Raw genomic sequence first — 14,113 nt, forward strand, 5'->3', positions numbered from 1 at the left:
TGAGATGTGGGCAATCAATTGTTGTTTATGACATGTGCAAACAGATTATAGGGAGTAACACCCAGGCCAGTTCAGAGCTGAAAATGGGTCATTGTAACGCAACACAATGGTAATTCATTTAAGTAGAAAGTAAGAAACCAGGTAATAGTTTCACCACCTACCAAAGGTAACTGGTTACCATACTTGAACTGGTTTTAGGAACAAAATTTAGAATGAATTGATTGATGGTGCAAATGTGGGAATCAATAACAAGCTTGGGATGTTAAGTGACCTAACAGCCAAGGCCATTTATCACAAATCTGCTATGACGATGAATTTATTTTTAGGCCAGTAATATACTTGCTTTTATTGCTGTTTGTGATGGCTACCTTATGAATGCTGTATTTGTTTAGGGGAATGTTTGTCCACACTCACTGAAATTAATATGCACGATGTAACATGCAAGTAACCAACCTGGAGAGGCATTACGGGGCTCAGATGTGACCATATAGATCGGATATTGACAGGAGATAAATGCTATCGATGGTTACAGCAGCAATTTTGAGCAGCAAGTTTGTTTTGCCATGATCTTAACATGGATCAAGTAATAATTTATTCAATTGTTTCCATATTCATTATTTATGTACCGCAAATCTAGAAATCTAAAAAACGAGAGTGAGTGCGTTTGCTGTGAGTTTGCTGGTACATCTCTGAGTTGAACCCTCCACAAACAGGCATAGAACATCGGCAAGTATGTGATCCATCACGCTGACAGCGTAGCAAGTTGCCTATATTGTCAGCCTGAGCCATGTGAACTTTGTTGCTTTTTTTTTTTCATTCTACTTTTTTGGTCCTTTTTTGTTTTTGCTCTCAACTGTTAAACAAGTGCAAAAAATTCATTTCAAAACACTCCACACTTTTGCGTTGAGCATTTGGATTGTAACATGTGACCTGAGAGTCTGAGAAACAGTCTATAGCAAAAAGAAACAAACTGAACTGAGAATGACCATTTTGGTTCTTTTTTTCTTCAATCAAATTGTCTTACTCTAAATTGAACATTACCACTTCTGTGCACTTTATTGATGGATACATATAGCTGTGCCTACATTACATTAAGTACATTACAAGGACCAAAGCAAGTACTACCTCTTCCATACTGGCGCAATTCTAACATCCCTTATATAAACCACTGTCCTATTCTTCATGTAATTACATTCCTCATAATTCTGTGATTTACCCAAATCTTTTCTCCAAGTAATAACAAAAGAAAGACAACATGCCACAGTAGCAAATAGATGTGAGAACAAAATACCTGGGAGCAAAGAAGAGTTTCTTAAAAAATAGTGGAAGAAGAGGCTGACTGGCTGTGTGTCACCTGGCAAAAACAGAAGGTGATTCAATAACTCTGAACAAAGCAGGTCCCTCCAGCAATTCAAATCTTTAATTACAAAACACGATACCAGACAAAGGCCAGCCAATATTACCTCCTCTGTAACCTTGATACAAATCATACGCAGCAAATGAAGCGTTAAAAGGGAATCGAGAGAGCAATAGCTATGGGGAGCAACTCGCAGACAGAGGGACCAGACGGGGGGAGAGGAGATGAGTGAAGACGGGAGTAGAGGGACACTGAGCAGCCGCCGACGCAGGAGTATGAAAATTGATGGAGTCTGGGGAAGCAACTGATAGTTAGAGGACAGGAAGCAGGCTGTAAGGCAATTATCACTATCTCTGCCATTTGATTTAGGACTGACTGAGTGTGTAATTCTGCAAATTAATCACATCCAACATAGATATATCAAGAGCCCATTTCTGCCTTAAATTCCAATCATTATTTTCCATCACAGGGAAATGTACTTAGGCAATGTTCCAATTAGCATCAGATATAAAACTCCATGCACACAGGGTCAGTATGAGTATGTATATGTGTTAGGGTGAGATTTACCTTATATGAATGCACAGTTCAAAAGGAAACTTTAGTATTGTAAGCATAAATATAAATAAATATAAACAAAAAGGCGAGAGCCTCTTCAAACCCACACAAGCTTTCAAAGTGTAGGGAGGAGGAAAACAAGGGAATTCAGACATATGTAAAGCAAAACAAGTGGCAACACCCAAGCCAATTCAACCACACATACAGAACATGCATATATGCATATACAAGTCATATGTGCCACCCACAAACTGAAGTGCCCACAAGATGCCTCTCCAGCTATCATTCCAAGTGTTTGCAGGGGAAACATTAGAATCAGTCATTTAATATTTTTCTTTGTCTATTAAGCAAATGTTTGCAACAATAATTACAATTTATTCATTTCCAGTGAAGGTGGAAGTCATGCCGGGGGAATAGCATACTTTGTGTTGTTTGGCAATTAAGGCTAAAGATGGCCTGTAATGACTATTTTGATTTGCTACAACAGCAGGACATCAATGTTACGAAAAATTAGTTTTGAAAAACTGTCTTAATTGACCTGCGAGTTCACTGTAAAGCGCGGTGATACATCAGTAATGTAATCTGACTATATCCCAAAATACACACAGATCATTTGTGCCCCCTAATGGAAGGATTCAGTCTCGTAAATGTCGATTTGTTTTTTCAAATAAAAGGAATCATTTAAGGGTTATTGAGTTCGAACGCCAATGTATGAATTATTTTCCCAAAGCAATCATTCATTGCCTTTTGCCCAAGATGAAAAGAGTTGTGCACTGTATATACAACCTGTATATTGCAGCTAAAATAGATAATCTGCTTTATATTTTCAATAGTATTACCACAGTAGGACCAACATATGGGTTCTTATGCTCTGTGCACTATGCTCTATGCACATTATCATGGTGGTTTATCTTCACTTTAGTTTCAACACATATCTAACTCACAGTTGTGAGTTATGCAACATCTCACTTATCGTCATTGCTGAATCTTCTGCCATTGAACCATTTTCAATGTGCAACAGTAAATATGGGAAGCCTTTATTTGGTCCACAGTGTATATATAAAAATTTCTTGAAGGGAAAAGCAATTTGATTATTTTCAGGCCATTCAGAATAAACACACATTTGAAGCAGATTTTATGTTTGAATTTTAAACGAATATACCAATTCAGTGTCCTTTTCCCAAAACAATCCTGTTCATGACGCCTTTGCTGTGAAACTGTAGCTGTATTACCAAACAACAAGGCTGCACTCTAGTGGTGATAAACACCAACTAATGCTGTAGTATAACTGAGGTATTCACCTAACAAGTGGAACAGTACGGGATCCAAAAATCTAATTTAATCCATGTAGCACATGTAGTATTAAGGATGAAGCTATGGGTTAAATACAGTGTGGTTTCAGGACCGTTACATAGTATATATGTGACTGATAGATATATATATATATATATATATACTATAATTTTCGGCAAGGCATAGACCACTCTGGCATCTTGACTTCTACCGTATGTAGGGACATGAATGAGTGACACATACTTGAAACTGGTCTTCATAAACAGCAATGTGACTCTGATTTAATTTTCAGTCTCAGTTTTTCTCCTTATCAGCCAAAACACACTCATGAGATATACAATCGCTACTAAGCTAAAGCAATCTGAAAAACAGCCGTCTTTGTTCACCTTATATATGCATAGTGTATGTATGGTCAGCATTGCTAGCTTCACCAGTCTGTTCCAGCACATGCGGCTTTCAGTCAACACATCACTTTTGTGTTAATGCTCCTCGAGGCTTCATACAAACACCCAAACAAATACCCAGCAGAGACAGTGAAAGCGCCACCTGATGCAAACCCTATTTGTTGTTGGACAGCATGTCAAGTGATGTATTATGTATGAGGTCAGAGGTTGTTTTTTTTTTTTTTACCTTGACATGGCAGACAACTGTGAGCATGTGTCAAAAGTAAGCTGCACATTGTATTTTCTTATTATTTTAGTGTTTTTTTTCAATCACAAGCTTCCTGCATGGTGTTAGGCCCAGAATACAGCGACACATCCCTGAAAAGTTTCAGAGGGAAACTCTTGCGGAGGAACAGGCAGGCAAACACACAACTTCACTGTCAGCAAATGTTGGAGATATTTATAGAGTCACCGAAAGAAATAGGCAGGCCTATCCTTTTGTGCATTGCATATCCCTGTTAAATCGTTCAATTGTTTGTTGGTATGTCGATTGTTAGCTTCAAGAATCTTTTTTTAAAATAGTAACACTGAGGAAGCAGAAGGGGAGGAAATGCTGCTTGGTATCAAGGACTACTTGGTACGTTGTCTTCCTTCAGTTCACTGTAATCTTGTGCGTGAATGTTGATTAATAAAACAAAATGAAGTCCAGACTTGTGTTAGTTGAAAGTGATTATATTATAGTTATATCATTTATATTATATTATAAAGCTATTATAGTGCTGTTAAAAAGGATAGAAGTGAATTTCTGAAAGAGATTCAGATGTGAAACGTTGACCTAGGGTCTGATTGTATTGTCTCTGTTTGCTTAGGAAGGTTCCTATCTGAATGAAATGATGTGGGTGTATCTCAGTGGCAGCCATGATAAGAGCTGTTTGAATGATCTGTTAAGGAGCTTCAATGCATCCTTTAAGGTGTCCTTGAAGGCTAGACACAGATAGATACACTGGAGCCTTCTTTATTTTTCTTCTTCAAAAAAGGTCACATTTCCATTCCAGTTCTTTTCAAAGATATGATTAATCATTTTCATCCAATTGTACAAACTGTGATTTTTGTGAGAAAAATATGAGGGTATGAAGGTGAGTGTGAGCAGCCTGTGACAGCATATCTGACTATGTGTGCATTTTCCTTTCCATTTGTTCACAGAATTTTATAATCTTTTCATACTGATATGATATATATGACAAGGCCTCCATATAACAACACAGATTTGGTATTTTAAGTGCTTTTCTTTTTTATTTCATTTTTTTATTGTAAGTTAAACACAGAGTGAAACACATGTAACAATGCAATCATAGCTTTATAAGTTTTGTACAACAGGTAAAAAAAAAATTAAGGTATGAAAAGAAAAAAAGGCAACAACAACATTTTAAGATTGAAAATAATCATTTGACGGATTTCTACACAGGATGGGAAAGGTACTGTAGCTAAACAGAGAGAGTGCAAGCCTAAGCTGGAAATAACTAGGGCACTGAAATAAAACAGCATAAAACAGGACAAAGAATCTGCTTACAACCAGTATTATCATAGAGTCACCTTCAAGTATTTTAAGACCGGCTCCCGTACTTTATCAAAAGTTGCCCCTCTAACTTTCATAATTATATCAAAGTTTCTCCAGGCAAAGGGCATCACCAGGCTCCCTGATCCACATTTCAAATGACAGTACAATATTTGACTGCCAGTGCCTTAAAATGAGCCTTTTGGCCAAAATAGGACAAAATATACAGGCCACTTTGTGCTGTTAGTGTGCTGATTCGAGTCACCTGCTGCTCCCAGAATGACCACCAAGGGGCAGAGTTTGCACAGCCTATTAAATGCCTTTGAGTGAAAATCTAAGATTGAAGACCAAAATGAGTGAGGACCGGGACCTTTTTTTTTCTGTATTAGTCATCTGTATTAAAAGGCCCAAAAGCATGTTTGACACAGGTTGGCGTATCCCCGTTTCACATTTTTGGGGCCTTCAAGTGTGAATTTTATTAAGTTGTGTATGTTGTGTACCTTTGTGGGGCTATTCAATAGGGCTATGAGAGAGGTCCCCTCACATGCTGCCTGCTCTAAAGAAAGCCAGGCAGGGGTTGGTTTGGTTGCATCCTCCAAAAAGCTTTGTGCTTAAATGTGCTGTCCATTAGCAACATTTGAAGTCTGGGAGGCTGAAACCATCTTCCTGCTTAGATTTACCGAGGGTTTTTTGTTTATCTGTGCTACTTTGTTTTATGTTTATGCATTCAGCAGACGCTTTTATCCAAAGCGACTTACAAATGAAGATATAACAAGCTATATAAAAAGCTAACAATAAACTACATAGAAGAACCCAGTAGTCCGACTCTGTCAGAGGTGACAGAGTAGAGATAGAGTGCAGGCATAGAGGGAAGTACAGATAGATAAAGTGCAGTGATAGAGGAGTTAGGGAAGTACAAGGTAAGTGCTAGGATGGGAGATGCTCTCTGAAGAGCTGGTTTTTCACTTGTTTTGCCAGAGAAAGGGAATAATTATAGATTCCAACTTCCTAAAATAGGATTGTTGAATGCAGGATGGTTTTATTGGGAAACATGTGTTCCTGTTTATCGAATAGCTGTAGTTGATGAAGTGATGCGTACGATTGGAGATTTCTTCATTTAAAATTCATTATTCTTTTATGTTTCCCCAGCACTGACAGGCTACATCCCATCCACGTCAACTTGTTTGACAAATGCTTGAATATAATAGAAATGAAATATGAATTTATATGTAAAAGTTATGGATGTTGGCTTGGACAGTCAAAATGTCTTAAATAGTAATACCACTGAAGAAAGTCAGTGAACGTTTCAGTCTGTGACTCATCTATAGGAATTTAAATTGTCTCAATTTTGCATTGGAAATTTTTCAAGCTTCAACAATGGACAAGCTTTGAATTTTGCACTGGAGCTGCACAATCCTGGTCCAAACAAACAGTTCCCTCGCTCTGCATTTAGACCTCACCATCTTGGGAAAAGCTGAGCGCTATGAGCTCAAATGTGTTCCTTTATTTCTCGAAGACCTTTTCAGCTGAAGAAAACGTGCTTAATTCATGGTGGAAAATCTGGTCGTTCATTCGCTTCACGCTAGATGTCAGTGACTCTCACAAAGCAATATATATATTGAACTATTATTATTGCAGTATTGCAGTTTAGAAATATTTCCTTTTTTTCATCAAAATTCATCAAAATTTCTCTGTTCCATTATACCAAAAGTCAACTGACTCAGGTTGGTTGATTAAATGAAAATGTGCTGACGTGAACCTGTTGACAGTCGTATCATGGAACCTGTTCTTCATTTTGAGGAATCAAAATCAAGTTCTTGGTAAATTAAGTATTAAATCTTTCAATAAAAAACAAAACAAGGTTATAGGTTGGGTTACTGCAAGTTGGTGCCACGTGTCCCTCATACCAAAATCAACCATGAAACTTGTATGTACTGTTTTCACCATGCAAGTGTGCGTTATTGCAGTGTAATGATGTCCTAGAGACGCCTACTGTGGTTGGCTAAACCACCAAGGCAGTTTTAAGTGCTCTGCGGCGTGTGTAGATGTCTGTGGACTGGTTGCGACGACACAAATGTCACATTCATGACACACCAAGAACTTTACAAGCGTGTAGTTGAGAGCAAAGCAATGTTTGAACTTCAACATGGGTACGGGCTGACCTATGAGTGTGGAGTAAAGGGGCGTAGATTCTGGCAGGTGAAGTGAATGGGGATCACACCAGCTGCAATACCCATAATTAAATGTGTCACATCAGGTACATATTATATACATACATTACTCAGCAACCCTGGGGTGGAGAACACGCTCTGTTAAGTTTCATAGCAGTAACATGCTCCGCTGTGACACCTTCAGCTCTCTATTGTGCTACAACACAAGACACCAGGAGAGCATATTTCCACGGCGACACACACAGAATCACCAGGTGGAAACCATATCGACTTTGGTACCACAGGTGGTAGATATTTCAATTCCATCAGTTCATTTCATATCAGAACAAAGTACGCAAGTAAGACTTTGTTTGCTATTTAGCTTCAAATTACAGTTTCATTTCCTGGTGTAAGAAAAAAAAAACAGTTTAAAACAAAAAGGAAGAGCATCTCATTTTGGGATTTACAATAACACTTTATTTTCTTAAATACCACAGAATATTAGTACAGTCAGTTACAGATATTTTTAGAGGCAGACATTCTGATCCCTCCGACCCTGCTTTTCTGAGAGGGACAAAGGGAAACCTTGGGTGGTGTCAGAGGCTCTGTTTACACACACTCGCACACAAAACGCTGCCCATGTTCCACAAAACATCTGTCAGATTTCATCAGCAAACAACTTAGATCATGTGTGACAGAATATTCATGTTGCAAGAAACGCTCCATTTAAGAAAATAATAACGCTGGGTACTCTTGAGCCGCTTCTTCTCATTTTTAACAAGTTCCCTCTGAATAAACGGCAGATAAATAACAATCTCTGTAGTTAATACTGGTCCTTTTGATGGTCAGGGCAGTAACCTAGAGTTACCTTACAGGTAGGGCTGGTGAGACGTTAACAGACATCATTTGCCAACCATAAATCATTTGCCTACAATGAAGCCTTTCAGTAAAGCGACTGCATAAGCCAAATTCATCTTATTCAAGAAGACCTCAGTCTTGTTGCCCACCAGTCTGTACCTGCACATCAAAGGACAAGCTTTTCTGAACTAAAATACAAGCTTACTCTGAGTTATGACTTTTCAAAGGATCCACGCAAAATAAAAATTAAAATTAAATAAATAAAAAAAACACATAAAACAGGTTCCATGCATGTAAACATGGCCACTGCTGCCAGGCTACATATATACATATATATATATATATATATATGTATATATATATACAGTGTTGATTCAGGCAGTGCATAAAGAAACCGAGTCAGAAATGCCAAAATTATACCTTAGAGCATCACAGTTGAATCTCATGAGTAACATGTCTGTGGTCGGGCTAAGACAAAAATTAAATTGACTCATCTGACAGTCAGCCTCGAGATTCATCTGTCAGTAGTACCATCACTGAAGCAAGAACAGATTCATTGGCACATTAAACACCGTCATGAACAGAGAGTGAGGTAATGAATGTTGAGCATTTCAGACCTTTCAGATAAAAATCGAAGCAACGTTTTCAATGAATTAGTGGGATAGTTTCATAAGAAGGGTCATCAACCAAAGACTGGGAAATGATGTATTCACATCCGTTAAGTCTGACAGGCAGGAGGACACTGAACACAACACACGCTCAGAACAGATGACAAAGTCGGCATGTACTGTATTCCACTTGAAAAAGAAAACCAGCTCTATATGCTGCGAGATGGAGAGAAAACATCTGAGATAAACACAAGTAATGCACAGGGTAAGGAAGAAGTGCAAGGCTAAGCTTTCATTGACATTCACACACCTAATATCCACAGTATATACCAAAAGACATGCGTAGAGGCACATAAATATTCATCGTACAAAAAAAAAGAAACGTACTAAAAGCAGAACGCTCAGACTTCGATTCGGCTTTTGTGACTCAACTCTGTTCAGTCCTCTATGAAAACATGCACGCACAGCACTGACATCATGGGATGTGAAAAGGCAAAAGCTGAAGTTCCAGCCCTTTGAATAAAAGAGATTAATATCGTTGCAACAAAGCCGCATGAGCGATGTCACATCCATCCCTAAACCTACAAAGAGTGCCAGCCTCATTTCCAACAGAAGTCTAGAATCCAAATAAAAAGGCCTTCTTTCGATAAGTGCAGGTACAATATTTGGTCTTCAGATTGGTTTCTATACGTTCCTCAACTTTGTTTAAACACTTTTGTGGTGCTTTAAAAAAAAAAAAACTTTGATAGCCACGCAAAATCAGGAGGAAAAAGAAATAATTTACAGTGGGTTAGAAATATGAATAGAGTCCAATAAATAAAGTCTTGCCTGATTAAAGTGTTTAAATAAATGCTTGCATAACTTTAAATGCTACAATTTGATTAAGACAGGAAGATTATTCCAAATACAATGAAAGAGCCTCTGAACTGTTGGGCTTACCTGCACAAAAAGACAATCTTTTATACCATGACTGTAAGCGACCCTGTAGATAAATATGAGGAGTGAAGACACAAGGGATTGTTGTAATGTTTGAGTACGACCTGCACTGCTAAAGACAGGTTAGAAGATTCCCTTTTCCTCACTGTAAGTCACAAAAACACATCCTCAATCACTTCACTTCACTGTAGTTTGGCAGATCACATAGGAGAAATATTCATAAGTCACTGTCACAAACCGATATTTTTCATTGACAAAAAAGCGTTTCCACTGTTTTAAAACCATCACCACAGAGTAACATAAACGAACCCCCCCCCGTCTTTGAAAAAGAATCCTCACTCCTCCTTCTCGTGAAGAGAGGAGCGCACGCGCTTGCGCACATAGAAAGCCGTGAGAGCGCAGCAGCAGGTGGTGAAGATGAAAAGTGCAACGGCGTCGTGCGCCAGGTCTCCGTGGAGACGCTCGTAGAAGGAGCGGCGCTCCGTGAAGTCTGTTCGCAGCGCTTCCAGCTGCATCAGCGTGCACACCACCACGAAGATGTGAAAGATCTGGTGGCCCTGTCCGATGAAGTCACACTTCCCAGGTAACAAACTCTCTGGGTGCGGGCAGCAGAAGAAGTAGGCGCCGATTAGGAAAAAGAGCACGTGGTAGACATGGTACGCCACGATTGGGTCGGAGCAGCCCTCCCGATAGCAGCTGTATATGCGATGAACCACGGGGCTTATGTCTAAACAGTAAGCCAAGGCTGAGGGCACCACTTGGAAGAGCTTGTGGGCGAACTTGGGCAGCTCAGGACCGGCGTATTTGCCATAGCAGCACCCGAAGCAAGTGAGCCAAGCCAAAAAAGCTGCCGTTGGTAAAAAGAACCCCTGCACCGTGGTGTGCAGCTCCTTCTCTATGGCGTAGTAGTAGTGTGCCAGGGCACTCCCGTACTGGTAGACAGCGACCCCGATGTAGTCGAGGAAGTAGAAGGTGTAGTAGGAGAGCTCCGACTTGGCAGAGAGGAGATGAGCGAGAGCACTGAAGGAGAGGTAGGTGAAGGCTGCCAGGAGGACAATGAAGAGGGGCTGGGCATGAGGGTCACGCAAAAAATCCACCGTCTCCGAGATCTCCTGCCACTTCACCAAGATGATGAGGGCAGCCAGCAGGTGGGTCCACACGTTGAGCGTTTCGTTGTGCCTCTGAAAGAGGGTGAGGAAGTAGTAGCGCCAGCTGTGGTCCGTCTGCCTGTAGCCGGTGAGGATGTGACGCTCCTGGAACACCTTGGGAACGTCGGACACCTTCACGGTGCAAGGCAGCGTGGGAAAGGCCGACTCGAGCAGCTGAGGGATCTGTCGCAGCTGCTGCGCGTTGATAAACAGCCGGCCGATCTGCTCCATCACGACCGTTGCCATGGCAAACTTGAGGCTACAGAAGAGGGTGGAGAGAATGAATGAAGAGCATGTCAATATCTGGCTTTGAGACACATCCATTTCCCAGCCTGCAGGCGTGTATAAATGTTACTTTTGGTGCAGTACTACTTTTAACACAAAACAAAGAAGTAGTGCAGCTCTCAGATGGTCAGTGGACAGAAAAGTAATCCAAAGACACTTTCAATTACATTAAGACAACTATGAAACAAACTTCAAACATTCTCCAGAGTTTGTGGGTTTCTGCTTTATAAGACCATCATTTAAATATCTTTGATTTTGGGTGAATCAGACAAAGCATTTGAGATTTCACCGTTTTTCTTCTTAAAATCTCAACACATCAGTCAAAGGCCCCTCCCCTCAAGCTGCAGTCATTGATTTCTCCTTTAAGGCCACTTGGGGCAGGAAAACAATTGAAAACAACAGTGCCTTGAAATGTTTTTAATTTATTATCAGAAAGAATAAACATCCATGGCGCCGTAGCAGCCAAGGACTTGATTATGTTCGCCGGCAATTTAATCACACAGTCTGCCGTTTGGTGGGAAGTGGTTAGAACAGAAAAAAATAAAGCCGCCTGGAGTAATTGAAACAGAGGTTGATGAAAACACAATTATGGGCCAGAAAGGACACGCAATTACCCATAGACTGGTAAACGGCCCCATAGGCATGGGCTGCATTGTTTAGCTGGGTTCTTAAGGAACACTTTCACATTTTGCACAAGCAAACTGATCCATTCTTAAGAAAAAGCGTGGATTAATGAGGCTTTAAGTGTTCCAGTTTGGAGAAGCAGCTGACTCAAAATGTTTTTGTTTGCTTGGTTGATCATTTGACTGGTGTGTACCAGAGTATTCTCGAGCCATTAGGCTATTCCACGACATAAAGCATCAGTTTGCAGATGTTTGCATACAGCAGGCCCCTCGGGTGCATTAAGGCCCTGACTTTAGCTACCCTCGTTCAATCATTGGTGATTGCAAGAGGGAAATGACTTTCCTGAAAAGATCCCAACTTGACACAGGATCTTAACCTATGGGTTAGCGAGAGTTAGGAAATGTTTTTTCAAGAACGGAAGACACACAAAAGAAACACGTGTCACCTGTCATCCACACTACCACGTAATGGATAAACCCCATTTTCCCCGACTCCTGCTTCCAAGGCCGTTACCACTCAGTGGCTAAATGATCCCAGATGCTTTACATATGAGGTTCGATAAGATGAGTATCTGCTCATTTGTTTTTTTTTTCATATCTAGCTAAATCACCTTCTCAAAATAAACTGAGATAAACTATAAGACTATATAACACTTCCTTAACACGGGGATTTAGTTAGCTTCTTAAAATAAGGAAGTCTGTCTCAGCGTGGCCTGACCATGGGAGGAAGACCAGACCACACATGTTCTGTGTGAATATTCTGTGTGAATATGTGTCGCCTATAGGCAGTCCTCAGCGATGGCTTCTTCATCTATTGGGGTCTGTGTTAAGTAAGTTTTGCTTCACCTGCATGCTTCTGTTGCTTTGGAGCATAAGACAGAACAGATTTAAATGATTCATTACCTTGAAATCGTTTTTTCTTTTTTTTTTTAAGAAACAAATTTTTTTCAACATCATTTTCAATGCTCAATTGTGAATTTTATACATCAAGTTTATAATCTCATGACTTGTAGCATTTTTTTTCTTCATTTCATAGGCAGAAATGGGGAATCTTCATGCTGCTGGCGGGGCTCTAACCGAGCCCACACGGGTCTCCTCTGCATATAAGGAAACCTGGGTCAGAAATCAGACATTTCATTAATCCGATGTCAGGATCGTTTTGAGATCTTGCGCTTTACCTCCCCGAGATGTGAGGAAGGCGGAGAGCTGAGGCAGCAGCCTCAGAGAGGAAGAGAGAGAGAGCGAGATCGGTGGGATGAACATGTGCAGAGGATAAGGAGGAAAGCGTGAGTAATGAATGGGAGATTATGTAATAGAACTCCATCCGACGTCCACACCCTCGGCTTCCAACAAACGATGAAGTCCTATGAAATATTTATAGATCCGGAGAAAATGCCTGGCTGGAACCAGGAGGGGGGTTGTGGAACCGATGCGTGTTAAACAGGGGCCTAACCGGGCCTGTTGCTGCAAACTGCCTAAAGCTGATATGCACCTGATAGGCATGGCCGTTCAGATTTGACACGTTCGAGATAATATAAAAAAAAAAACGTCCAACTAAATTTTAACCAGTCATTTCACCTTTTTGTTGCCCAGCAACCATCTATTACATATGGTCGATTCTTGTAGAATCAGCCCACGAAATGCCGCCACACACTGACGAGACCTGACAGGGCTTTGCCTTCGATGCGCTTCTGAACCTCTCCTCTGCCTTCTTAACGTTCCAGCGATAAAATGCCATGAATGCCAATTAAAAGCCCGACACTTAGCACGGAAGAAAAAATAAATTAAAAAGAATGCTCCTACCTGTAGGTGATAGGATCAATCCAGAGTCTTAAACAAATCAGTCGATGGAATAACTGGAGCCGTACAGAACATGGACAACATTATTCGATGGGCTTGAGTGGGAAAGGATGACCGTGATGGGAGCAGCAGCGCCGGGTGTATCTCACGGTGCAGCTACTGGGAGGATACCGGGCAATTTGATGGACGGCTCATTCGGCCAATCAGCTCACACGATGCTGCTCTTCCTCCCTGACGCGATGGTCGTTTCGGCCAATGACATCCACCACTCGACAAAAATCGGCCCGCCCACTTTCAACTGAAATTCTTCCAATGACATAAGGCCTTTCTGTCAGATAAGGTCTTAATGGGTGCTTAAGCCGCTGGTTATCTTTCAGTTGAGATCATATTCGGCTGCCCTGTCTCTGGCTTGCATATAGTTTAATAGTCAGTAGATTTTGAAGTGTTAATCTGCTAATTAGCAGTCTGTTCCTCAAGCCTCTGCTGAAAAACTGGCACGCTTAGCTCGTCTTGAGTTGACAATGTCATCACTAGAGGCTTTATGTAACCCTGACCTTTTCAC

General features: G+C 40.6%; 1 protein-coding gene across 1 annotated transcript; it reads right to left on the reverse strand.

Moving 5' to 3' along the window:
• Positions 1-7,747: 7,747 nt before the first annotated feature.
• Positions 7,748-13,684, reverse strand: paqr7b (progestin and adipoQ receptor family member VII, b). Its single transcript, XM_072394542.1, has 2 exons — positions 13,555-13,684; positions 7,748-11,102 (listed from the first exon to the last, which is right to left on the reverse strand). The coding sequence occupies exon 2, from the start codon at positions 11,087-11,089 to the stop codon at positions 10,031-10,033; it is 1,059 nt and encodes a 352-aa protein (XP_072250643.1). The 5' UTR covers positions 11,090-11,102; positions 13,555-13,684; the 3' UTR covers positions 7,748-10,030.
• Positions 13,685-14,113: the final 429 nt, after the last annotated feature.

This window comes from Leuresthes tenuis, unplaced genomic scaffold (genome assembly GCF_036924035.1).
Source record: "Leuresthes tenuis unplaced genomic scaffold, fLeuTen1.0.hap1 SCAF_10, whole genome shotgun sequence".
Taxonomy (NCBI): domain Eukaryota; kingdom Metazoa; phylum Chordata; class Actinopteri; order Atheriniformes; family Atherinopsidae; genus Leuresthes; species Leuresthes tenuis.